Source organism: Ursus arctos, unplaced genomic scaffold, assembly GCF_023065955.2.
Source record: "Ursus arctos isolate Adak ecotype North America unplaced genomic scaffold, UrsArc2.0 scaffold_25, whole genome shotgun sequence".
In the NCBI taxonomy this organism is placed as follows: Eukaryota; Metazoa; Chordata; class Mammalia; order Carnivora; family Ursidae; genus Ursus; species Ursus arctos.
The window spans coordinates 38877187-38904166 of NW_026622930.1; the positions used below are offsets into that span (position 1 = coordinate 38877187).

At 44.9% G+C, this 26980-nt stretch overlaps 1 protein-coding gene across 1 annotated transcript in view; it reads left to right on the top strand.

Annotated features, from left to right (window-relative positions):
• Positions 1–26980, top strand: part of RTN1 (reticulon 1) — a 206098-nt gene that overhangs the window by 108398 nt on the left and 70720 nt on the right. Inside the window, exons 2-3 of the mRNA XM_026480409.4 lie at positions 5072–5845; positions 13705–14457. Coding sequence (XP_026336194.2) covers positions 5072–5845; positions 13705–14457 — 1527 coding nt within the window. The remainder of the gene's footprint in view (positions 1–5071; positions 5846–13704; positions 14458–26980) is intronic.

Below are 26980 nucleotides of genomic sequence, written 5' to 3' on the forward strand. Positions count from 1 at the left end.
CTTTAACATCTAAGTCAGACCCCACAGTGCAACACATGTGTGGTTTGGCTAGATTTAACTCCTGGCCCAAAAGACCTCGATCACACCTCATTAAAGATAAAATACCAAACTAATAGGTGCGAATGTGTTGCAAATGGCTAGTATCCTCTTTGGAAAATAGAGGTAATAACAAAATGTACAGCTCTCATTTATTGAGGGTGTACTATGGGCCAGGTGAAGAGCTGAGTGCATGTTGTCATTTAATCCTCATAACAGCCCAATACGAGAGGAGACATTCCTGCCCCCATTTTCAAAATGAATAAACTGATACACAGAGAGGCTTCCACAGTCTCCCAGCTTATAGTGGTAGAGCCAGAATACAAAACTAAGCTCTGGGCCACCAATCCAAGGAACTCAATTCTGTGAGGGTGAGTCAGAGTTTAAGAGCTAAAGGATTTGAGGATTGAAACTTTCCTTGGGGAATGTAAGACCGTCTTCTGCAAGTTATCTTTACCATCTCATTCCTCGGTACTGCCAGAGAATTAAAGATATAAAATAAAGTTAAACAAAACACCCACCCTTCGTGAAATTACTGAATTTGTCTAGCTCATGGTTAGTATTTCTGACCTAGGACATGTGTGGATACAAAAGCCTGATTTTATCCACACATGTGCTCCAATGACAATAATTTTAGCTTGGTTTCATTCTTCTTCCATTTAGCTTTTGGCTAGAAATAGATGCCTGTGAATCCTTCAGTATTTTATTGTAAGTGCATTCCTGAAAAGTTAGTTGCAAATTGAAAATTTAAAGTCCAATCCCATTTTAAATGCATCCAAGTAACTGAATTTGCTGTGCCCTCCGGTCCAGCGGCCCCCAGAGAGAGCATCTGTGGGTCCACGCATTGACTCTTGGTGTACGTCTGCCTCCACACAAATCAGACTTTAGGTGACCAAGGAAATAGCCAGAGAGAATGAGGAAGTCAGACGTTCCAAGGAATCTTTGGTTATATAAAGAAAGTAGTCATTTCTAGCCCAGACAAGGAAAGCGCTTTTATTTGGTGGATTTGTATTTAACAGTGTAACAATATTGGTTCCAACCTGGGCCAACTGGCTTTTGCTCCCTGCCTCAGTTCTCACATCTGCCAGCCTGCAGGAAGCACTGACAAGAATTAATTGGCTTTTCTGAGCCTTGAGGCTCAGCTTGGTTTCTCTGTTCTTACAGTCCCACAGGACTGTGCTCTCACATAATTTACTGTCTGGAAGGACTTTCTGTTTCCACAAGTTCTATCCCATAGGCACTATATAATGTATACACATTTCAGTAAGCTAGAACCTAGAGAAACTTTCAGGGTATTTAGCTCAGTTTAAGAAAATGGGACATTATTTGTTGCTTTTACAAGAGTCGTGACATGCTCCCGTCTAAAATGTGTGGTTTATACAAATGACCTTCTCCTCCTCCTCCTCCTCCTCCACCTCCCCCACCTTTTCCTCCTCCTCCTCTCCTTCTTCTCCTTCTCCTTCTGGTCCTCCTCCTCCTCCTCCTCCTCCTCCTTCTTCTTTTTAAGATTTTATTTATTTAAAGAGTGAGCATGAGCATGGGGTGGGGGGAAGAGGGAGAGAGAATCTCAAGCAGACTCCGTACTGAGTGCACAGAGCCAGTCGCGGGGCTTGATCTCACGACCCTGAGATCATGACCTGAGCCAAAATCAAAAGACTCATAACCAACTGAGCCACCCAGGTGTCCCACGACTTTGTTCTTCTTCCTCTAGTTGGTGGTATTTGTAGAGTATGGCAAAAGGGTCCTTCCCATTTTGTACTCGGCTCTTTGAGCAAGATCAGAGCTGGTAGGATAAGAATTTCAGGAATGGGGGGGCACCTGGGTGGCACAGTCGTTAAGCGTCTGCCTTCGGCTCAGGGCGTGATCCTGGCGTTATGGGATCGAGCCCCACATCAGGCTCCTCTGCTGGGAGCCTGCTTCTTCTTCTCCCACTCCCCCTGTGTTCCCTCTCTCGCTGGCTGTCTCTATCTCTGTCAAATAAATAAATAAAATCTTTAAAAAAAAAAAAAAAAGAATTTCAGGAATGGGAGTTCTTCCTGACTATTGATTCTATTTATAGATTCACAAATAATGTAAATGTACCCTAGATTTTATTCCTTTAGTTATCCCTATTCATCTGGGAAGCCCCTATTCTTTGTGGCATCACCTCAGGGAAAATGATATTCTCTTTTACAGGTAAGGAAAAAGTAAAGGAGGTTTTGTCTGACTGTGGGGGCAGCCAGTCAGTGTCAAAATCACAGAAATTTGAAAGGGACCTCTGCAGTTGTCTCAGCCAATCTCCTACCCAATGCTTGTTCCTGCCTAGACCAATGCTGGGCCCCTCTCTATCTGAGTGCCCAAGATATTTGGATGTGAAGATTGGAAGGATAAAGTGTTGGAGATGCGATGGGTAGTTTATATTAACCAGAGCTGAGAGTTTGAATTGGCGCGTGGAAGGCAGGTCTAGAAGAGCCAGCCGAGTGCGTGTGAGATTATGAAGGGCTTGGTGTGCCTGGAGTGGAGGGTTAGTGAGAGGAGCAGCAGAGACGGGGCTGTGAGTGAGGCCGTGTGGCCTTCACATGGTCTCAAATGCTAGGCTGCAGAATTGAAGGATTTTTTGGTGAGACAAGGCAGAGCCCTATGGCCAGTGGCTGAGTAGTGGACAGTTGTGTGTAGTATGATAACTGATGGCAGGAGACTGCGGGCGATGTGCCAGGTAGAGGTGGTACGGGCCAGGAGCCCTGAGGTGGCCCCTGCAGTGGAAGTGTCAAGTGGGAACTGAATGATAATGGCTCTGCCACAGGCCTGAAACTACCTACTGTTTAGTCTCCAGGAGAGCGTTCTCTTCCCCACCCCCACACATCAGGCTGTTCATAGCCATGGGCAGGACCCTCCTTACTTTATGGCGAATACTTACTAACACATGCAAGTGCTTCCAGAGAATTGTGCTAGAGAATCCCCAGGGCCAGACGACTGTAGTAAAATACCTCAGGATTGATTCCCCTGCCTGCAGTGAGGTCTACATGTGGACTGAGCCTATAGCATGAAAGAAGCTTTAAAATACTTCCAATCTGTCTTCTTACACAATCCTATTATCTGTGTTTTGTTCTAAACTCCAAAATGCCTTCTTCTATTTGGCAAGTATTTGAACACTTACTATGTGCCAGGCCCCGTTCTAGGTGTTGGGCTGCCTTAGTGAACAAAATGTTCAAAGATTCCTGCCCTCATAGAACATACCTCAATAATCAATAAATAGGTAATAAATAAATAGGTTAATTAAGTGGTATTTTAGAAGGAGACAAGTGTTTTGGGGGAAAAGAAAAGGTAGAGAGAAGGGTAGGAGGGCACAGGATTGCCAGGGAATAGGGAGGGGAGGGCTGGTTGCAATTGGAGAGAGAGTGGTCAGGGTCATCTTCTTTAAAAGGTGACATTTGAGCAGACTTGGTGGTGAAGGGGTGAGGTAGGCAGGTATCTGGGGGAAGAGAGCTCCAAGGAAGGAAAACAGCAGGTTTCAGGGTGGGAGGGGCTAGAGGCGGTGTGCTTTTCCATTCCCCATAGATGACCAATGGCTTGAGCCACCAAGAAGAGAGTTTGAATTGGCACGTGGAAGGCAGGTCTAGAAAAGCTGGCCAAGTGAGTGTGAGATTATGAAGGGCTTGGTGAAGACAAAAGCCAAGTTTATTTGTAATAAAACTGATTCAAAATTGCTTTAAAGAAGACTTCACAAACTGATTTAAGGAGGTACAGAGGGTGTTAGGGAATGTTTCCTGACTTTGAGACGTCTTGGGTTTGAATCCTGGCTGGGATTTCCTTATCTGTAAAATGTGGCTAATGGTAGTACACGTTTCATCTTCTAGGATTGCTTTGAGGATTAAATGAGTCAGTATTAATTAAAAGCTCAGAACTATCTCTGATGCATGGCAAACATGCAGATATTAGCTATTAATATTATTAGATTACTGCTACTACTTTTTTTTTTGCTTGTATGGATTAATGCCCTGGAATATTCTTTGAGTGTGTCCTAACGGCTTCGTGTGTGTTTGTGTTTGTGTATGTGTATGACGTGTTGAGAGCATGGAGCTTAGTTTACAAAAGAGTTATGAGAATTAGGTAAAATCCCACTGCTTAACACATGATAAGGCCTCAATAAATGTTAGTTTTCTTCCCCTCTGGCAGCATTTTATAGCAAAGAAAAATTACAGAGGGTCCCCCTCTTCTGCTTGCTATTTGTGAATTTTTTGGCTGGTTTATGAGTAGAATAAAGGCCAGGTGAAAACACTGCCTAGACTCAAACTTTATAAACTTGTTTTGCCCTTAGCACCACCGGTGGAACCAAGAAATTCCCATGGGATCATTTTGAATATGACTGGAAGGTAGAAAATGGGCAGTAGGTGGGTGAGTGAGGAGGGAAACAAAATGAGGAGAAAACTGAAGAAATAGGGAAGTGCTTATTAAGGTGATACCATTTTGGGATGAGGCCATTGGAAAACTAGGAGTCCCTTTCTCTGAGGACCTTTAAAAAGAGAAGGAACAGCATCCGTCCAGGTGAAGCAGGTGTCCCTGACTGAAAGGGCCAGGCAAGAGGGTCTCTTGAGGCCTCTCCCAGCTCTGAGTCTCGCAGCCCCTCTCCCCCACTCAGCTATCCCATTGCTGCATCTGCAAACCTGAAGTAGCCTACATTTCCAGCTGTATTTAAAGAGTCATTAATACTTGAGATACAAAGAGGGCTTCTACTGATCAATTCCAAGAAGGACCAAGTCACTGTATGTCAAGATCGTAGATTTTGAAACATCAGCTTTCCACTCCTCTGGGATCTGTCCCCAACTTCTATGGTGTGGCAGCTCATGTGGACGTGTGTGCTCTGCCACCAGGAAGACACCAGTGCTGTGGGCCGGGAGGGAGACAAGCAAAACATGAGTGTGCTCCGAGGGAACTCCGAGGGTGTCAGGGGAAAGGCTGCCGTGTCTCCACAGGACAGGGGTGGGTGGGGGATTAGGCAGGAGAGAGAACCGAAGCCAGACGCCCCCTCACTGTCTGCTGCTGTTTTGATTCATAGGTGTGGCAGATGTCTCCAGGGCCATGGATCATACCTTTTCAACAGCATCAAAAGATGGGGAAGGATCGTGTTACACATCTCTGATTTCCAACATCTGCTACCCACCTCGGGAGGATTCTACATATTTCACGGGAATTCTTCAGAAGGAAAACGGCCAAGTCACCACTTCTGAGAGCCCTGAGGAGTTGAGTACCCCCAGGCCCTCCTTCCCAGATGTGACTGGGACGGAGCCTCGTGGCTTATTTAGCTCTGATTCTGGAATCGAGATGACTCCTGCAGAGTCCGTGGAAGTGAACAAGATCTTAGCAGACCCCCTGGACCAGATGAAAGCAGAAGCCTATAAATACATTGACATAACCAGGCCAGAGGAGGTGAAATGGCGGGAGCAGTGTCACCCCATGTTGGAAGAGAAAGGCTCGGACTTTAATAATAAGGACACTGATATCTCAACAAAACCTGAAGAGGCCCGTGAACCAGAGAAACCAGTTCCTGTGGAGGGAAAAATCCTCAAGGACCATTTATTTGAAGAATCAACGTTTGTACCTTACACAGATGATCTCTCTGAAGAACAGCACAGCGCTCCTCTGATCACAGCCCCTGTCAAAATCACCCTGACTGAAATCGAACCTTCTGTTGAAACTGCGACCCAAGAGAAGACCCCCGAGAAGCAAGATATCTGTCTGAAACCAAGTCCCGACACAGTCCCCACGGTCACTGTCTCAGAGCCTGAAGATGACAGCCCGGGATCCGTCACGCCCCCGTCTTCCGGGACAGGTAAGGGAACTGGTATTCCCTGCCTTGGGAAAATGCAGGGTATAGAGATCTGAATATTAAAAGAATGTGAGTCTGTATTCAAAATATTTTACTATAGGGTCCCTTTAAGTTTCAGTTTAACTGGATTTAATTAACATACAACTTTTTCAGTCTTGTGCCCATGGTACAAAGGTTGAGATCTGGGATTTCCGTGGAAGTCCTATCAGATTTGTCTTGTAAAGTGTTTCTTTCTTCATTTGAGGGAAGAGGTAAGGACGATACACTGGAGCAGGAAAATCCTCATGTGGCTCCATCATTCAGAGCAGAGAGGGAGGTGCAGTCCGCTTCTAGTTAGCTTCCCACACGGACTTCTGGGTCTCCTGGACACATCACAGAGAGAGCACCATGCCTTTTCCAGACCAGCTGGGCCACCGGGGACAGGACACTGCACATTCCTCATCCCAGCTCCAAGTCTGTACAAGGAAGGGGGGCCAGGGTGCACTTCAGGGTCTTTAGGGGGACATGGGCAGTGAGAGGAGACCTTAAAAAAGGATAATCTTCCTCTTCATCAACCTCAGCAGGGTCATTTTTGTCTTTTTACTTTGTTGAAGTTTTATTTTTTAAACTTAGAGGATTTATTTGATTAGAATTAAAAAGTTCAGAATTCACTAAGCTCTGATCTTTGTCAACTTGAATATTCTCCTACTGTGACCCAAAGCAGAGTGTTAAACCACACTCAGTATATCCTCTTAAACTCAAAGGGGTCTCCTGTATCCAGATGAAGGGCCTGAGTGGTAGCAGGAGTGTCCCCACCCTTTTGTACCACTCCACCCCGGGTGGCAAAAGTGAGGCCTTTGCATGTCTACCTCTCTTCAGTGTTCACGAGGCATCAGGATGGAGAGGACAATGAGAGGTCCTTGGATCTTCCCCTGCCTCCAGTGGCTGGCATTCTTACCCTACTCAAAAGTGATTTGCAAACCTTTGTGATTAAAAAAAAAAATGATTTTCAGAAGTCAGGTGCAAGAGCTTTTACTGAAGTCTTTTTTTTTTTTTTTTAAGATTTTATTTATTTATTTGACAGAGAGAGAGAGACAGCCAGCAAGAGAGGGAACACAAGCAGGGGGAGTGGGAGAGGAAGAAGCAGATTCCCAGCGGAGCAGGGAGCCCGATGCGGGGCTTGATCCTAGAACACGGGGATCATGCCCTGAGCTAAAGGCAGAGGCTTAAAGACTGAGCCACTCAGGTGCCCCCTTTTACTGAAGTCTTAAAACAGATCCAAAGCCTATTATGAGTGATTGCTCTAAATCCTGACAATGAAGTAAGTCCAGGTGTTGGAGAGAACTTAATGTGCCTCCCGTCCTGTTTCCCTAAAGATTTTAGTATCAACTCCTCCCCTTCCCAACCTGATCTCAGACTTATTCAACTATAAGGATCCAAGGGTCTTAAAGAGCCACTGCACCATATCCCTGATTTTCAAATTCATTCATTTGCTCAACAAACACGTTCTACATACATTCTTTTGGTCAGGTGCTCTACTAGGTACTGGTGAGTCTGGAACTGAAACAAACAAACAAACAAACAAACAAAAACAGTTTCTGTCTTCCAGTGGAACAGATGACCAAGGAAATAGTCACACTCTGGTGTGATTTGTGTTCTGAGAGGGAAACATAGGTGCTGGAGAGTATAGTCCAGCCGCTCCCAGGTGAATGGAGCAAGAGGGGGTAACCAGGTGAAGGGGAGGGTGGCCTTCTAGTCTGAGGAGGTTCAAGGACATGGAGGTGTGAGGCCACAGTGAATTTCCATGAGATGTAAATTGAGATTTGGGTAGTGACAACAAATAAGGAAAGTGAGGCTCCAAGTGAATTAGATGTGACTTGTCCTGCATTACAACATGATGTAGCAACATATCTGAGTCTCGAAGCCTCCTTGTGGTCTTTGTGATAATGCATCGTAAAACCCTTCTGTTATTCAACAACCTAAAGATATTGGTGCTCTGAAGATGTAAGCTATATTGTCAGCTGTGTTTTCTCAAGCTACGGGGTTGTCTGGTGGTCAGTTTAGAAGAACTTCAGGCAGTCTTCAGGAAGAGTGAAATGCCCCAGCACATATAGGTCCATTTATATGGCACATGCCTCATGTAAAAATTACAGTTTGTAGACCTGATGAGAAAGACTTGATATGATATAGGGCTTAGGAATTATTAAGAAATTTCCCTTTTTTTCAGTAGCCATAGCCCATTAGGGTTTTGGAGCACCTTCAAGATAAGACAAAGACAAATCTGGCTGACGTGATCTTGGAGTTTCATGACCTCGGGTTGTGCACTTGACAGCATTGGATTAGGGCAATGGTTTTTTTTTCTGCAGTTGGTCCAAATAACATGCTAAGTAAAGTTTATTCAAGAAAGAGAAAGTCCCCAGACCCAGTACATAGTTCTCTCCCATGTTTAGCTCCTCTCTCCACACACATCTCACATCGTAACACCTGAGTCAAATGACAACAGATAAGAATAAAATTAACAGGAAAGATGGGAGGAATTAGCTTGTCACTGAGGCCTTTCTCCTTGTTCTTTCTATCCAAAGAGGTTACCCTAGCTCCCTCCCCATCTTGTGAGCCCCTGGCACTCTGGGCATGTGACACTCTGATGATAATAATCATCATCATCATCATCATCTAATTCTAGTAATTCTAATTATGTGAATTATGAATCAGGAGAAATTCTCATTTAGAACAATTTTAGCCGCAGACCCTGAAGCCTAAGCAAGGAGTCTAATGTATTGCCTTCAATTCCAATAGATTATTCCATTTTGTGATTTTCTCTAAAGTAGTGAACTATTTTCATCATGTTAATTAATATACTCTGAGGTACAGAGGCAAAAATTCTTACAGCTTGCATATTGGAAGTTTCTTCTCAGCGAAGATCAGTCATGAATACAAGTGAAGCACTAGGAACACATGCTCAGTGTCCTGACACGTGCCAGACCATTGGCCTCCTGGCACCACGTTGTTTCTGACACAGCGCCTAGGACTATGTTATGGTGGTCATGGATGTTCTTCGAGGTGGAAACCTCAGAGAGGTCATTATTAAACCACTCCAGCTTCCCTTAGTAAGAAATAAGCAGTAAGAAGTAAATCAATTTAATCACATCTGAAATTTCACAGTCTGATTCCTATAAGGAGTGATAGAGTGTTGGGTGTGAAGGGGTCAAGGATGGCCTCTCTGAGGAGGTGACAGGTGATCTGAGACCTGAATGAGGAGAAGGAGCTCACAATTCAAAGGAAGGGATAAAAAGGGGACCCCCCAGGTACAGAGGAAAGCATGTGCACAGGCCCCAAGGCCGTGTTATCTGGGAACTGAAAGATGGTGCAAAGAAGTGTTAACTTTAAAAATAGTTATTTTGCCAACAAACATTGGTTTATTCAGGAATAGCAGAGCATTACAATTCAGGACATGCTGTCCATGCTAAAACCATAGGCAAGTCCAACAAAGGAGAGGAACATTGTTTTATGGATAAGACCAAGGAAGTTGGGAGGGGTTGTTTTGAATGGAAGTCCATTGGAGAAGTAATAGTTCAGGCTAATGATGGTTCCTCATTGGCTGAGTTGCAGAGGTAATCAGCTTCTCCTAGAAGGTTCATGTATATCTTTTTCTGTTGGGCCTGTAAGTGATCATTCTTCCCTGTTGATGATTCTTCTGTTGGGTTCTATAATTGGCCTTACTGTAATTGGCATTGAGTGGTATAATGCCCCCCTTTAGCCTCCTGACTCTACATTAGTGAGGCTTCCCTTTATTAATTTTTATAGGAGCAAAGGATAAATATGGCACAGAACAGAGTTGCAGTGGTAGGCAGGACCCAGGTTGCTCAGGGATTCACATACTAGGATGAAGAATGTGGATTTTGTTCCACATGCAATAGGAAACCACTGGAGGGTTTTAATCTGGGAATTGACATTCATTCATTCATCCCTTCACTTAACAAGTATGTGTTGACCATTTTCTCCATGTCAGGCGTTGTCCCATCACCACAGGGGATACAGTGCTGAAACCTAACAAGATTCCTATCTGCATGGAGCTTGCATTCTTATTGGGAAGACTTACATACAAATAAATGAATATATAATATAATATCACGTATCTATGATGGTAATGAAGAAAAATAAAGCAAGACAGAGTGTAAGAGAGTGATTCGGGTGGTTGTGAGGAAAGGTTTTCCCTGGTGCGGGCTCTGAGCAGAGACCTGCACAGGGCAGAGGGGGAAGCAGCAAGCCATGTAGATACCCAAGGAAGAGGGGCAGTCTGGGGGACAGCCAGTGCAGAGGCCCGGAGCTGGGAATGTCCTGGGTGTTTAGGAGCAGTGGCAAGGCCAGTATGGCCAGAGTGGGGAGAAAGAAGGGAAGCATGGCAGGATCAGATGTGTGTTTTAAAATGATCCCTCTGGATGATGAGTGAAGAATGAGCCAGAAGCAAAGGGGAGACCTGAATGGCAGCATCATTCACAGCTGGACGGTGGCATCTGCGACTTGGCAAACTGGCCCATGTTCACCTTTCTTTTTATCATTCTAATTAGCAGCAGCAGCAAACACATCTCCCCAGGCAGGGCAGTTCTAACCTTCTCAGTTTTTATAATCTGTTCAAGTATTTTTGTTGACTGTTTCTAGCTTTGCTGTGTCAGTCATGACACAGAAAAACCAAAATCTTAATCAGAGGCCCATAAATTTTAAAACCGAGTATACAAAAACTTCTGTTTTGTTCTAGGCTTTTCCCCAATTCCTCTTAGCACTTTGTTAAACTTTTGGTTCCCATTAAGAACGAAGGACAACATCTATTAATTTCTATTGAGAAGCTTTTAACTCATAATAAGGATGGATTCTTTTCAGGGTGGTACGTTCACCTGCCCAAGAGGAAATACATCAGTCCCTTCCATCCCACTTCCCACAGCTGTCTGACACCATCCTTATTCTTAAGTAAATGAAGCAAGATCTTTGAGCCTTTTCTGAGTGCTCTACCTCAGTGGTTTTCAACTGGAGGTAGTGTTGCCAAAATACTAGTGTTTCATGGGACATACTTACACTTAAAAAACTTCATAGTTTAGCAGAGATTCAAAGGTAACTGGATGTCCTCTATTTTTATTTGCCAAGTCTGCCAACCCTAACTACAGGTGACTATTGGAATTACCCTTGGAGGAGTGCCTGGGTGGTTCAGTTGGTTAAGCATCTGCCTTCTGCTCAGGTCATGATCCCAGGGTCCTGGAGTTGAGCCCCTCGACCAGCTCCCTGCTCAATGGGGAGCCTGGTTCTCCCTCTCCCTCTGCCTGCCATTCCCCCTGCTTCTGCGCACTCTTTCTCTCTCAAATAAATGAATAAAATCTTAAAAAAAAAAAAAAATAGAATTACCCTTGGAGTTACAAAATACAGATGGCTAGGCCCCTTCAGACTTACTTCAATGAAGGCAGAATTTCTGAGGGTAGTTATGAGCCATACACATGATTAAGAACCACTGTTCTAAAGATTTGAGCTAGTCCTCACTCAGCCAGACCCTGCACTAAATGCTGGAGATATGACACTGAACAAAAAGATGCTGGCTGCCCTTTGCCCTCCTGGGGCTTCCAGTGTGGGGTCAGAGAAAGTGGGGAAGGGTGAAGAGACAGATGTTAATCATATCATCACGTAAACAGATACAAAGCCTCTCAGGGCTCCTACTTGTAGAACATGAGTGGACACCAGCCAGCCTCCTGGTCCACATAGCACTAGGTCAGCTTGCACACAGGGCAGGCTGCCTTGCGGGGTCAGCTGTAGCCCTCTGAGCCCCAGGTCCTGCCTCCCTGCTTCCTGGTCTCCTAGGAATGTTGTACAGGCAGGACTTTGGTCAGACCCATTGGGCATGTTTGTGATACCTAGGAATCAATGTGGCTCCCATCTCCAGGCCTTTGCACTATGGGTTCCCTTTGTTTGGCATGCTTTTTCCTCTGATTATCATCATGAGTCACTCTCTTGACTACCCAAGTGTTGAATATAGGTTACATTCTCAGTGAGGTCTATCTTGGCTACCCTATTTAAAATTACAGATTCAGGGACTCCTGGGTGGCTCAGTCAGTTAAGCATCTGCCTTCAGCTCAGGTCTTGATCCCAGGCTCCTGGGATCGAGCCCTGGGTCAGGTTCCCTGCCTGGTGGGGAGCCTGCTTCTCCCTCTCCCTCTGCCTGCTGCTCCCCCTGCTTGTGCTCTTGCTCTCTCTCTAAAATAAATAAATAAAATCTTTAAAAAAAAATTAAATTACAGATTCATCCCCACCTTCTCCCAGCTCTCCTGATCCCTTCACCCTACTCTACTTTTTTTCACAGCACTTAACATCTTACCTACTATTTACTCATTTACTATATATAATTATATATTGTGTTCTCCTCCCACTAGAATATAAGCAGAGATTTTGTTACCTGTTTCATTCACTAATATGTCCCAAATGCCTAGAAGAAAGCCTAACACTTAGTAGGTTCTCAATAAATAATAGATGAATGAATGCTGTATGGATGAAGGATAAAATCAGTTCTACTTTAGAAAGAATTAGACTAATTTGAAATGTTTTGTCCATCGGTGTTCTCCCACAATTCTAAAGCAACAGATTACCTAGTTATAGTTTGCCCCCTTCACCCCCTCAAATCAGTGACCTCAAAGCTTTGGAGAAATGACAACTATTCCTTGCTTATAAAAGGGCCAGAAACCACTGTCTGGGATATTCTGAAATAAGGCCCTGCTGTATGGCAAGGGAAAAAACAAGCTCCCAAAAACTGTTGTCATGGTGATCCCAGGTAGTCTCATCTAAGGGAGAGAACTATCAGCAAAATTGCTGGTGACGTTTTCTGGCCATCTGGATAAACATCAGGCAGAAGGCAGGCATTCACCCAGGGGACTCTCGGTTTTGTTCTTCTCTAGAGGAGGGGAAGAGAGGAAAATGAACGATAGTGGGCTCCACTGTTAGAAGCCCAGGGGCATTGTGCATCATGGCCATCTTCACAGCCTCCTCAGTAGAACTGGCAAAATCTTTCTCTTATATTGTTCTACTTTGTTACACTTTTTTTTAAAAAAGATTTTATTTATTTATTTGATGGAGAGAGACAGCCAGCGAGAGAGGGAACATAAGCAGGGGGAGTGGGAAAGGAAGAAGCAGGCTCTTAGTGGAGGAGCCTGATGTGGGACTCGAACCCAGAACGCTGGGATCACGCCCTGAGCTGAAGGCAGATGCTTAACCACTGCGCTACCCAGGCGCCCCTACTTTGTTACACTTTTCACTAAAAAAGAGTAAAGGTATTGATTCTTATGGTAAATATTAAGCTCAGAAGTCAAATTGTATATAAGGATCCAGACTAAGCTTTCTTTGGCCTACTGAAGGAGGGGACGTGAAAAGCAATGGGTAAGGAGTAATGAATGATTTTTCAGATTTGTTGATATTGGCGGGCCAAAATAGAGAGTTCTATACATCAGATTACCTGATGAAATCTGTGAACTTGGAAAACTTCCCTGAGAGAATGATTCAGAATTAAAACCATGACTTCTAGAATCTTCGCCACATTGAAATAGGAAAACCAACCGAGGGACTGTTGCTGAGAAATTGCTTTGTCATTTTTTAAAGTAGCTAGATGAAGATAGATAGGTATGTAAAACACTGATTAATTGGGCCATAATAGTAATTAGCCCTTTCCTTCAGGTGGCCTGCCTTTTCAGCATAGCCCTGGAAACAGACTATTTTTGTGCTAATGAGATACGTGTTTCTCAAGCAACGAGAAAACATCTCCCCTAATGGAATTTTGTTTTATTTCTTCTCTGTGTGTCCATCTGTCTGTCCGTGTGTGTGCCTCTCTGGGTCTTTTTCGCTTTGTGGGACGACAGAACCATCTGCTGCAGAATCCCAGGGGAAGTGCAGCATCTCCGAGGATGAGCTGATCACTGCCATTAAAGAAGCAAAGGGGTTATCCTATGAAACAACGGAGAGCCCGCGGCCGGCGGGCCACGTGGCCAACAGGCCCGAGGCCAAGGCTAGGTCTGGGCTGCCGACCATCCCCAGCCCCCTGGACCACGAGGCCAGCAGCGCGGAGTCAGGGGACTCGGAGATCGAGCTGGTGTCCGAGGACCCACTGGCCGCCGAGGACGCGCTGCCCTCGGGCTACGTGACGTTCGGCCACGTGGGCGGCCCGCCGCCGTCGCCCGCCTCGCCGTCCATCCAGTACAGCATCCTGAGGGAGGAGCGCGAGGCCGAGCTGGACAGCGAGCTCATCATCGAGTCGTGCGACGCGTCCTCCGCCTCGGAGGAGAGCCCCAAGCGGGAGCAGGACTCGCCCCCGATGAAGCCGGGCGCCCTGGACGCCATCCGGGAGGAGCCGGGCACCCGGGCCGAGGAGGGCGCAGCCAACCGCCGGGCCCTGGCCGACCCGGGCCCCTTCCTCACCTTCCCCGCGGCCGCCCCCAACGCCGGCCCCGAGCTGTCCTCTGGGGACAGAGCACCGGCGCCGCCCGAAGGGCCCATCGCCCAGCAGAAACCTGCGGAAGCAGCGAGTTCCAGCCAAAGCCCAGCGGCCACGCAGGGCCCGGAGCCGCGAGGTCCGGGAGTCGCGCCCCCTCCGCTGTTCCTCAGTAAGCAACAAGGTAAAGTGACAGCTTTCCTCGTGGAAGGAACTTGTCTGCTTAGTAGAGTTCTTTCCCTGGGCGCTCTCGAGTGTTGCGCAGAGGGGCGGTTCGGGCCCAGCCCTGTTGCCCTGTGCTGGCTGGTCCAACACTTGACCAGAGAACAACCAGGGGAGGATGGGGAGGAGATGATGGGGACAGTCAGATTCGCAGCTGGGACTTCGGCGGCAGAGCCTCGTGCTCCAAGCGGCAGTGCTGCGCTGGCAGAGTCCCTGTGTCCCCAATAATAAGCACTTCTGTGTACACGCAGAGATCTCCTGGATGGAGTGAATGCGGCCTTCCTTTCCTCCTGGGTTGGATTTCCTCACCTGGGAAGGGATGGTTGCTCATTTCCGTCTTCCCACCCCTCAGCGATGGGGCGTGGCTCCATCCCTGTAGGGGCTGGAACCCACCTTTAGTCAGCACATCCATTTCACCAGCCAAGCTGGTACTTACCTGGGTGTCGGGGATCTCAGCACCTTCTTCTCTTACCCAAGGAACAAGGGTGAAAAAAGGTCCAAATTTTTTTGTGTCCTGGCCAGTCAGGAAAGACAGGGACCAAAGTTAATTCCAGAATTTTTCTTGTTCTTCGGCAAGACCTAAGTTAATTTTTAAAGTCTTGTATAATTTAAGAATTTTAAATTGGCCATTATATTTTTCCTACAAAAAGTCTTGAGTTGAAGTCTTCAAATGCACGAGAAATGGAAGGTGTTATTTTATCTTACAGACATTTTATGTGAAGAATGGGTAGCATTCTTCTTTCCAAATCATCTCCCAAGCCTGACTGCAACTGTATTATGGAGCGGAGTCAGTGAATAAATTAGGCCCCGTGCAGTCTTGTCACAGGCTACATTGAGAGAAGGAAGGGAATGTCTCTCCAGCTCCTGGGTGGAGAACATCCAGGTAGAACTTTAAAACAAACCCCCAAGGCACAACTTTATTCAAAGTCCCCTCCCACCCATCTCCTCTGCTTGCTGCTTCTTTCAAAGTATTTTGCCTTTGGGGGATAAATGATTTCACCCTCCTTCTTTTGTTTATGCTAATAACTTCAGTGATATTGCTAGCAATTAAAGTGTTTCACATAAAAATAGAATGCAGATCTTTCCCATTGTAGATTAGAAGCTAGCTTCTAAATTCTTTAACACATGGAACAGGGGAACCAAGAGGGATGTGATAAAAAGATAATCCTGCTGCTTGGTTGCTTGGTGGCTTAGACACGTGACATGTAGCATCCTGTAGACTTGACCCTTGATTTCCCAAATAACTCTTCCCTGAGAGTTCAAAGTGTATTTAGTGCGTGCAATAGTGGGGCTATTTGATGACAGATTTAACAGTGGGAATGTGTGTTTGTTAGGTGAAGGTTAAAACCAATTTTGGATTCTTTTGCTTCTACTCTGACTGTGATGGGGAAGGACCCTGTAACTTTCAGGGAGCCGCGGGAAATGGCGTAAACATGAACATCTTCCATCCCTTTTGGTCCTGAAGCAGTGGAGTGTGTGTCTTGCTGAGCACAAGTTCATATCACTGTACTTGAACGGACACGTGTTTCCATTTTATCCCCTAAATAATGTCCCTGAAAGAGTCACCATGTGTGCAGTGCTGTTCAAATATGTTTATTCTCGGAAGCAAATACATCGGAAGGCTAATAAGGAGGAAACAGAATTGTGCAGGCCCATTTCTCTCCACAGTAAATCTGAGAGACAGGTGCGACAGCTGGGACTGACAGAGTGACCAGACGTCTGGTGAAGGGCTAAGGCGAAGGAAAACCGCAGCTGTGAACGCAAAGGCTTCAGAGCATCTTTTCCGGCCAATTCTGGTCCATTCTAATCTCTGTGTGAGTTGTCCCATATGGCTTGGACCCTCTGCTGCCAAGTTTAGACATGAGAGAGGAGAGAGTGGCAGTCTTTTCAAACAATTCAGGCATGCCAGGGTGAATAACCTCTGCTCTCTGCACTGAGGGGTCCTTTGAATTCCAGTCTCCCGCCGGAACTGACTGCTCAGCTGCATTATCTATAAAGAGAGTCTGAAAGACTGTTCTGGGGCAGCCAAGCACCAGAGGTCTTGGGAGGATGACTCAGTGCTGCCAGCATGGTATTTTGAGCTCCAAGGTTCCTCCTGGTCTCACCTGCTCTGTCTCAGCAGGTGAGAGGATCAGTGCTGCCCAGCCTCCCCCAGGCTGTTCTTAATCACTGTCAGTGGACGGTAGGATTGTGCTCAGGTCAAGCAGGGCTGTCAGCAGTGAAGTCAGGTCGGCTTCTGTGGTCGCCTGCTCTTGCCCACTGAAGCCTCTGGCAGTATAAATGCATTCAAGTTCAGGTTTTCACAGTATGCTTATCTCCCTGGGTTTGGAGCCATGTGGCTGAGGCTGAGTTGCGGAAAGGTCCAGAAATATTTAGAATAAGGAGTGGCAAATATCTGATGGCATCATAGTATGGACTGTCAAGGAGCTTCAGGGTATCCTGGTGCATATGGCCTCATCAAGTCTATTTTTGGAGCTTTTTCGCCTTTCAGAGGCCTCTGGTGCTATTGCATTGGAGACAAAATGCAGTATGTCATGTTCCAGTTGCCCTCCTCCTCTGCGCGCTCCTGAACTCTCGCTACCCTGTCATTCTGTTCCTGCACACCTTCCGGGAAGGCCTGTGAGGAGCATCAGACTCTGAGAGTGTAGAGAAGTTCTCCTTGCCGCAAGGTTAACCCTGACTGTCAGGGACATCCGAGTGAAAAGCCAAGCAAGAGATTCTCAATAAAGCACTGACACCAGTGTGACCCATCAGGATGGCTGTGTGGAATTCACCAAACCTGTTTAATTGCAGAATTTTTTTTATTGGTGTGTTCCTCGGGGTTCCTCCTCTAGGGAACACTTTTTGGGAAATAGTGGCCTCTTCATACTCACATCTACTCCCTACATTCTGATTTCTTTACCTTGCAACTCAAAAGTATGGTTATGTGGGTCATATGTGGGAGCCTATTAGAAATCTCACTCCATCCCAGACCTATGAAGTCAGAATCTGCATTCTAACAAGATCCCCTCGTCATTCACATGCCTGGCGAAGCCTGAGGAGCAGTGTTTTAGACTATGGCAGTCAGCTTTCACATTCCTACCTGTAACCATCCTGATAACCATCACCAGTGACACATTTTGCCCCTAAAATGCCCTCTTTTGAGTCTCATCTTTCTTATCCTGTCTGGTAATTTAAGATCATAGTGCTGGCCGGTCCTTAAAACATTAGGGAGAAAGTAGTGTACATTCATAATAATAAATATAAACTGAACAAAATGGTGCCAAATAAAACTTACAGTTCCCCTGCTCCCCCTCCTGATCTAATTCTTGGAGATACTCGCAGGCTTTTGTTTTGGTTTTGTTGTTCTGGTGCCTTTCAGAAATTTTCTTCAAGTATTCAGGCATATATAAGTTGCGACTGCACAAGTGATATTGTACTGGACAGACTGTTTTGTAACTTGCTCCCTGTGACAGTAAAATCAGGGACAGTACCCACTCACACGAACACTGTTCTCTCCTTAGAACTTTTTCCTCCCTTATCTCCCAGGTGTTTCCCCTTCCTGCTCCACCCCTTACTCTCTGACCTCTTTGCCTATCTTTTTTGCTACCTTTCTTCCCAGTTCCTCTGTCTTGCCTCTGAGTTCTGTCCCTGTCTTTCTTTGTCCCTCATTTCCTTGCTGTCACCCACACAGGTTTTCAGCCACTGCCTTATGGGTAGCACATCCCAGATCTCTGGCTTTGGAGAATTCGTCTCCTGAGCTCCAAGCCTATTTCCCCACTGTTGTTTGGACATACTGCAGACCGTCCAAATGCAATTCGTTGATGTTATTTGTCAAAATCTGCTCCTTTCCTTCCTCCGTGCCCTTCCTGAGCTAATGTCGGAATATCATTTGGGCTTCGCTTTGGCTTGAACATTCAAATCAGGTCTGGATCTAAATAAAAATTCACTAGTTTGAGACATGGTTAAAAGTACAACACAAATGTAAACACTCAGTGGAAGTCTTGTGGCAGTGTTTGGTTATAAAATTATCATCCAAATGATCCAGAATGTTTTTTTTTTTTTAAGATTTTATTTATTTGAGAAAGAACACAAGCAAGGTGGGGGCAGGCAGAGGGAGAGGGAGAAGCAGACTCCCCACTGAGCAGAGAACCCCATGCTGGGCACCATCCTGGGACCCCAGGATCATGACCTGAGCTGAGACGCTTAGCTGACTGAGCCAGCAAGGTGCCCCCAAAATGTTCTTAACATTAGAAAGAGTATTAAAATAAAAAGACAAAATGAGAAAATTCTCCTTGCAGCACTCTTAAGAATGCATCCAGTGACACCACTTTGAGAAATGTTGGTTTAAGCCAGTGGTCCCGCAAGTATTGCCTGAGCACCAGGTTCCTCAGAACCTCCCCGAGTACTGATGAAAAATGCAGGTTCCCACTCTTCTCCTGCACCAGGCCTGCAGAGTCAGAATGCATCAGGGCCCAAACCTGTACTTTTAATAAGCATGCTGAAGAGAATATGGGTTGTAAACAGATGAGCTGGGCAGCCTAGACGTGTAGTAAAAAACCACCTTGGTGAGCATGCCCGAGGCACATGTTGGTTTTTAATTAGGGAGACTGAGAGGGCACTCAGCTGTTTCCATCCCTTCCTGTGCCCTGGGAAGCAGCCCTCTGTAGCTTCCCTTTGTGGACACCAGCTGCAGTAGCCTGAGCTTGCAGGGCTCAGCCCCTCGTGGCAGGAAAATCTCATCTCCTCCGTGGGGGAGTGATTTGCTGGGAGGCTACCAGATGGAGGTCTTCTAAATAGACCTAACATTTATGATGTTTATCATTGCTTCTCATTATTATGCCAGATATTGCTCCTGTCCTAAAATATTTGAAGGAACCAAAATAAGTGTGACCCATTTACTTTTCTTCCTATAATTCTAAAAACAAGTCGTCAACTTCTAGTCCCATATTTATTTGCTTTCACAAGACTGAATTCATAAATCAGGCTGTAAAGATTCTTGGAAAGTCTCCTTCACAGTGCAGATTTCAGAATCAGCCTAAGGACTTAGGCCCCTTCCATTGTAGCTGCTACCCCTTCTTCCCCCCGAGCCAGCTTTCAACAAGATGGACCAGTAACTGCTGGATAAAGCTTGGTTTCTATGAGGACATATGCAATGTGCTACTTAGATGGAGACACTGAGCCTTCCATCTTAGACTATTCAAAACAATTAAGCTGCTTTTGTGAGACTTTGCCCATTGATAGAAGGTTCTGTCCTGGCCTAGGCACCCCGAATGAGCTGCCAGTAAGCAGCTCACCTCTCTGGCTTTTCCTTCTGAAGTAGTCACAAGGTTGGCATTGTCCCAGATTGCATATTGATCTATGTTTTTTCACTGGTGACTTTAAAACACTGGGGAGATTTTCTTCCCAGACTTGTATAGAGTTGCTCCAGATCTTGGTGGCCCCAGAGCTTCTTGTTTCGAGGGACAGATATTCTTGATATTTCCACAGGGTGTGTATATAGATCTGAAGTGGTTATTATACCTCTGTAATACTTCATTGTCATTTTTTGGGACATGGTAAATCCCAACTCCCTAGTAAATTTTGCCTGGGCACAGAATGGGGCATAGATTAGCTCCTAAGATGGATTCAAGTCAACCTTGAACTTGCCTATAGAGAGAGAGTTCACAGATGGTAAACATTATGGTGCCTCTGAGAAATAATGACCCTAATAGATGGTGATCCTGATTCACTATCCAGCCCCTTACCCCTCACATAAATCATCCTTTCTTGCTGATGTAATCATGCAGCTTGGAGGATATAATTCACGTACTTGTAATTCTTAGAGCCAAGACTGACTCCAGAGGATTCTCCATCCCTTTTAAATGCTACCCTGACCTTCCACTGCAGTCTTGGTGGGATACTCACAGATATAGTCTCTGTACTTCTGGATTCTATCTTTGCAATCCCACAAAATAATACAGAATGAAATAAATTTTAACTAATGTTATGCCAGCCTTGCAAAAGCAAGACCTTACTGATTCATTCATCCTTCTTTTGATTCAACCAATAAGCTATACTACATGCCTGATGCTATCAGCATAATGGTGACCAAGGCAGCCATGAATCCACCCCTCGTGAGGCTTACATTGGTGAAGATGGGGAGGTTTCCATTAAAAAGGAAATCAATAGAGTGATGTGTGAGAGAATGAGAGAGTACCTGGTGGTAGGGACACTTAGGTAGGAAGGTCAGGGAAGGAGGAAACTGCATGGCCAACTATGGCAAGAGATGATTAAAGAAAATTCCAAACAATAGAAAATACAAAGACCAGAGGGGGGAAAGTTCTGGGGTCATTCTAGAAATCGAAAAATTAAAAAAAAAAAAGGGCTGCATAGCTGGAGTATGGTAGGGAAAGTTGACAATGGCAAGAAATGGGATCGGAAGGTTGGCAGTGCCATTTCTTACCCAGCCCAGGGTGCAGAGTTTGGTCTTTATCCAGCCATTGCAAGAAGCCACCAAAAGAGTTTTAAACTAGGAAGTAACATGACCTGCTCTCCATTTTTTAAAGGTCATATTGGCTGCTGTCGAGGAAAGGGGTTGGAGGAGGATGAGTGTGGAAGTGGGAAAACTGATGAGGAAGCTATGGCAGTAGTGCGGGCATGGGATGATGGTGACTCGGACAGAGTGGTAGCCATGCACATGGAGAGGAATGGATGGATTTGTGGTAGAATTTGCAGAATGACATCACAGGACTTACTGAGGCATTGGATGGGTGGTTGGGGGCGATTTTATTCCCAACATCTCTCAAGTTATGTTTTAGTTTTTGGTCACCATAATGATTACAAGTAGATGCAAAAACATTTACAATCAGAAAAAATAACCCCAAACTTAGTGCAGGAGTCATTGAACCCATTTTTTGTGTCTGCTGTTAGAAAACCATCCACTTGAGTGATGACATCACTGAAATACTCTCTCACAGTTTGACCTGTGTATCTAGTATATTTCCATGGCCAAGCTACTGGGGGTCTAATGGTCATCAGTGTGTTTAGATGACCGTGATGTATGGGTGGCTGAGACTGGAGCTGGAATGACGGTCAAATATGGTACTTGTGGAGGTTAAATAAGGCATGTAGTAAGGTGGGCAGGGATTGTGGACAAGCAAGTCGATCATCTAAATAGAATTACGTACAAGTTTGGCTAGGGCCAGGAACTTATAAAAGCTTCAGAAAGCCTAAAGTACAGTCCCAAATATGGAAAAATTATACTAACAGGCGAAGACAAGATAGCAGCCTGCCAGAGAGCAGATGTTAAAATGAGAGAAAAGGGTGGCTTTAAGGCAAACACTCAAACTGGGGTCTGAAGTAGAGACAAGCACACCACTGGGTCTGGTTACTTCATCTCAAGGCTACAGCTGACCATGGTCTTTATCTGTGATTGCTCAGGACTTTCTGAGTCAACACTATTTCTGTCATGCTCCTTTTGGGTTTGAAATGACCTAGGCTGAGGCAGTAGTCCTCTTCTGCCAGGTGAAGTGTTAATCCAGGAATTTTCTCTCTCCTTGTGGAGATTTGGGTCAATTGGTAGGGAGAGAGGATTAGGTGCTGGGTGGAACAGTTTGAAGTTTTTCTTGACAGCGTTCCTCAAAGTGTTGTTGTTGGACCATTTATATCAGAAGCTGTTTGTTAGAATACAAATTCCTAGACTCGCCTCACAATTTCCTAGGGAGGGACTGAGGAAACTGCTTCATTAAGTAGGTCCAACAGATTCCTAGGCACAACAGAATTTGAGAATTATTGTTTGAGGAGCTGTGTTGAGGCTGAATTTTCAGAACACTCAGAGTAATCTTTGGCAATTTTTTCCTGTAGTGCCCCAACTTCTTCCAGGCCTGAACCAGAATCCTGAAAGTTGGCTTTTCTTTCCTTTCCTTCACTTTCCATTCCATTCCATTCCATTCCATTCCATTCCATTCCATTCCATTCCATTGGCTTTTCTGTTTGGGCTTAGATATTAGTTAAAATGGTTCATGTGAGAGGTTTAGAATGAAATTTATACTGTTAACTCTGAGACTTCCACCTCCTCATGGGAGACATAGAGCGGAGATTGTGGGAGTCTTGCCAGGCCACTCTGGAGGATGCTCCTAACATCTCCCCACCTCACAAAGCCTCCAGAACAAAGACCCCAGAAGGACATGGTGGGAACACAGATAGCTAAGCACGCACATTCCCAGTAGTTTAGGGCTTCCTGAGTCAGAAGAATCCTCCAGATGGCCTTTGTTTATAGCTTGGAAAAATCTCAGAAGAAAGGGCCTGAGGGTGGGGTTGAGCCCCAGGCACAGGTTGTACCAGGCACAAGAGAGGAGTTACAAGCTTGATCTTACACATGGTAAAAGATTTCACGCCACTGATAAATAATTCAGTTGAAAGCTGCAGATTATGGTAAATACAGCATTCTGGCTTACATCTTCCCTTCTGGCAGTTACCTCATTTTCTTACAACTCTTGGCTGAGCACTGAAATCATGGGGGATTTTTCTACACACAAATCACTTGCAAAAGCAGATGATGTGTCCCCAAACTAATTCTTTTACTTCCAAACTCACTTTTTTTTTTTTTTGCCTCCCCCTAATAGCTCAAGGAGATTTGATTCTACATCTAAAAGTGCAGAGGAAATCAAGTAAAGCAGAAGAGTGGTTTTCTTATTGATTATCTCAACTCAGTGTTAATGTCTGTTGCCATCCAGTGGTTGTGATGAAAATATCCAACCTTTACTTTTTAACCTCATCTCAAACCACCAGATTTGACATTTACAGATCTCTTGGGTTATGATGTAAGAAAATATGTCTTTGAACGATTTTACAGTGTCCACCGAATGGCTAAATGTCCGGACCATTTATGTGGTGATTGATCAGTTAAGTCGTCATCCATATTTTCCTTGGAACAAGCACGTGGACAGAGATTCAAAAAATATTCCCCAATGGGTAACTTAGTTTTTACCAGAATTAATTTTAAGCTATATAACATTTGGCCTGTACCAAACCATGAAATATAATCCATGTAGAATTTGCGAACCATAGTTTCCTACTAATTGGGGTTTTCGGATCGGTGCCCTATTTTATTTTATTTTATTTTATTATTTTATTTTATTTTATTTTATTTTATTTTATTATTTTATTTTATTTTATCTTATCTTATCTTCAGAATGAGCCATCTTAGGGTAAGACTAGTCCACAGTTTTAGGGAGTAGTTTCCTGAGTCCAAGACTCCATTCTCAGCAGTATGTGTTCTGAAACACAAACATATTAGAATCTGGTTTAAACCCAAATGCCCTTTCTAAACTTACGCTGGACATGTACCAGGGGAATGCCATCCTAGTGTGGAGATCAGTTCATTGTTGCCTGGTACAGAATTAGAGCAAGAAGAGTGGATGGCTTCACTGGAAATTTCCATCTCACTCTCACAACCTGTGAACTGTCCTCTAAGGACTGGGATCCTCAACTTGAATCAGAGCAGAACCCCTGAGCCATGCCTGAGGTCCTTCCCTCTCTAGCGGCCGCTTGTGTAGAGTCCCCTTCTCTGGATTCTATATGATGTTGATTGTATGTCCTTCTCTTCACTGGGACAAGGACTCAGGGGCCAGCTGGGTTTGGGTCGTAGTTCCACCACTTACTACTAGCCGTGTAATTTTGGGCAAGTTAACCTGTCTGCACTTCAATTTTTTCATCTGTTCAAAGGGGAGAATAGTACCTGCATATGGGGTTCTTATGAGGATTAATTGAGATCATTTAGGTTAAGTAATTACTCTCTCATTTTATTACTATTTAAATATTTATGTTAATAATAATTATACAACAAGAAGGGACTTTGGAACAATCTAGTCCAGTTACCGATTTAATGCAAGAATTCTTTCTGCAACATCTTTCATAAAATTTCAATTAGTAAGTTTATGGGTTTTCCACATATGTCATAGTTTGATTGACTGCTTTCCCGTGATTTATAGGAAGTTGACTTGATCTCACTAATAAGCTCCTTCCCAAGCATATCATGGGACAGGTTGCTTCTGGGAAGGCTTCCTAAAGCCAGCTGGCCCAATTTATCTTCTTCCGTTGAGTATTGGTTTTTTATCCAAAATATATATGCTTAGGCTCCACCCTAAATATCCCAGAGTATAATCTTTGGGTGTAATGTCCCTACATCAGAATTTTTTAGAATCCCCTGGGGTAATCTAAAATGTCTGTGCAAGGTTTGCAGCCACTGAGTTACCCCCAACTGTGGTATACAGTTCCCTAAATCTTTCATCCCATTTGTTGTTTCTCCCCAGGCTCTGGCATTTTGTAGTTTTGTGACTCTGTTAGCCCATGCTGGAGTAACAAACCCCCAAATCTCAATGGCTTGATTCAACAAATATTTATTTCTGGCTCATACAAAATCTGATGCTAGTTGGTGGGGGCTCTTTTTTGTCCAGTTGCAAAGGCATCCAAGCTCCTTCTCGCCTATGCCACTGAACATCGACATATGGTTTCCCAGATTGTCTTGCCAGGAGAAGAGAAAGCTGGAGGGGCTCACTAGTTCTTCAGAGCCGCCTCCTAGAAATGACACATGCCATTTTGCTTATGGCCCATTGGCCAGAATTAGTAACATGACTCCGCTGGCGCATGGGGCACACTAGAAATTCGGTGAGGATTAAGTCCTTATCACAGACCTCTTGCACAATTCTGTCTTGTTTTAGAATTTCATAGCACTTATCATGACCCACTCTATTATATGTGCATTTGTTTATTTGTGTGTTGCTTGTCCTACCACGTAGATTCAAACGTCTTTAACATCCCACATCTTGATTTGCTGCTGTGTCTCCAGGGCCTACAGTGGGGCCTGGTAAGTCGTAGGGACACAATGAACATTTGATGAATAAGTGACTAGTGACTCCAGACACGTAGGTGAAGACACTGAAGTGTATTATGGGATTCTGTTGTATGTCAGAGTGCTTTATAGCTGTGCTCTTTCCCAAGAGTTCATTTAAATGTTACTGAGTCCAGTGAAAGTTTAAAGAATAATAGGCCAATTAAGAAGAGAATATTGTGTGTGGATCCCCTACTGTTATTCATGAAGAGCATTTACCTCTTGGCTGTACACCCCTGGAGTGATCATCCCAGCAAAGGGCCAATGGAGTCAGCAGAGAAAGATGCTTTTCTGAGGTTCAGCTGACATAGCCAATAATGGATTTGAGTTGACAAAGCAGAAGATGACATCACTGTAGGCCTGTGTTCAGCCTTTCTTTGCTGAGCCTATGGAATTTGTACAAGTCCAGTCTATTGAAACTTTATAACCCCTATAAAATGGAAAAACTTTCTGCAGTGAATGCGTCTTGTTATTTTGAACACAGTAGAACCCAATTTAAAACAAGGCTTGTTATTAAGGTTGATATGGAGACAGGCAGTATTACGTAGTGATGAAGGCATGAGCTCTGGAATAGACAGATACGGGTTTGAACCCCAGTCCACCAGTTGCTGGCCTAAAATGTCCGTAAGCCTCATCTGTAAAATAATAATTCCTATTCCTCAGCATTGTAATGAGATTTAAATTGAATTCGTTAAATAATGTTTTAAGGGGCTTAGGTTAATAGAAGACCTGGCACAGTGTAAATGGCAGCAGTTATTATCAGGTATGGTTGGATCGTGTTTTCTGTACTACATCAGGCATACACCCAGATTATAGTCAGTAGTGGCAGTTGCCAAGGCTACGAGAAAATGTGAGGCAGCAGGGGTGGGCTCTCCTCAGTGGATCAGCCCCCTGGCCTTGGAGGCTGGCAGAATGGCAGGTATGTGTGGCACCGCGGCAGCAGCCCAGCCACGCACCTGAGTTCCATCAGCAGCCCATCTTCCTTCTGTGCACTGAGCGTTACTGCTCCCCGGGATGGGGAGGATCCGGGTGGGCTGCTTCATTACCATCAACGCTCACCTGTCACAGCCCATCTCAGGGACATTATTGCCCCTCACCAACATTTAGCTCAAGCCCCCAACGCTGGTCTCAGGCAAGCAGGATGGTTTTCTCCCAACACAGAAGAATGACCAGCAGCTTTAGCAGACCCATTAAGGCTACTTGCCTGTAAAAGGGACTGAATTCACGGCAAGCTTAGAATTGCACATTCTTCTTTCCCATTTCCCAAAGTGTCACTCAACACACAAAGAAGTTTCAGCCCTATGATTTATTTTTATGGAAAGCTACCTTCTGAACAATCAGATTCTTCAGGAATATTTGAAATAATGTTTGGGGAAAAGGTTTAGCTACATTCTCCCAATGATACACGTGGAATAACCTCTTTAAAATGGATAAACATGTCCTTGAGGATTTGTTTCTTACATCAAATGTGTCAGATGACTGCCATTTCTCTCAAAAAGCTCTTCCACTTTTGTTATATGCGTTCAGTAATCCCAAGTGGGAAGTCAGCTTTCGTGTGCTTCCAGTTCAGGGAAGTCTCGTCGTGTGGTCCCTTACAAGCAGGCGGACTGGCAGGCAGGGGGCAGGATTTATG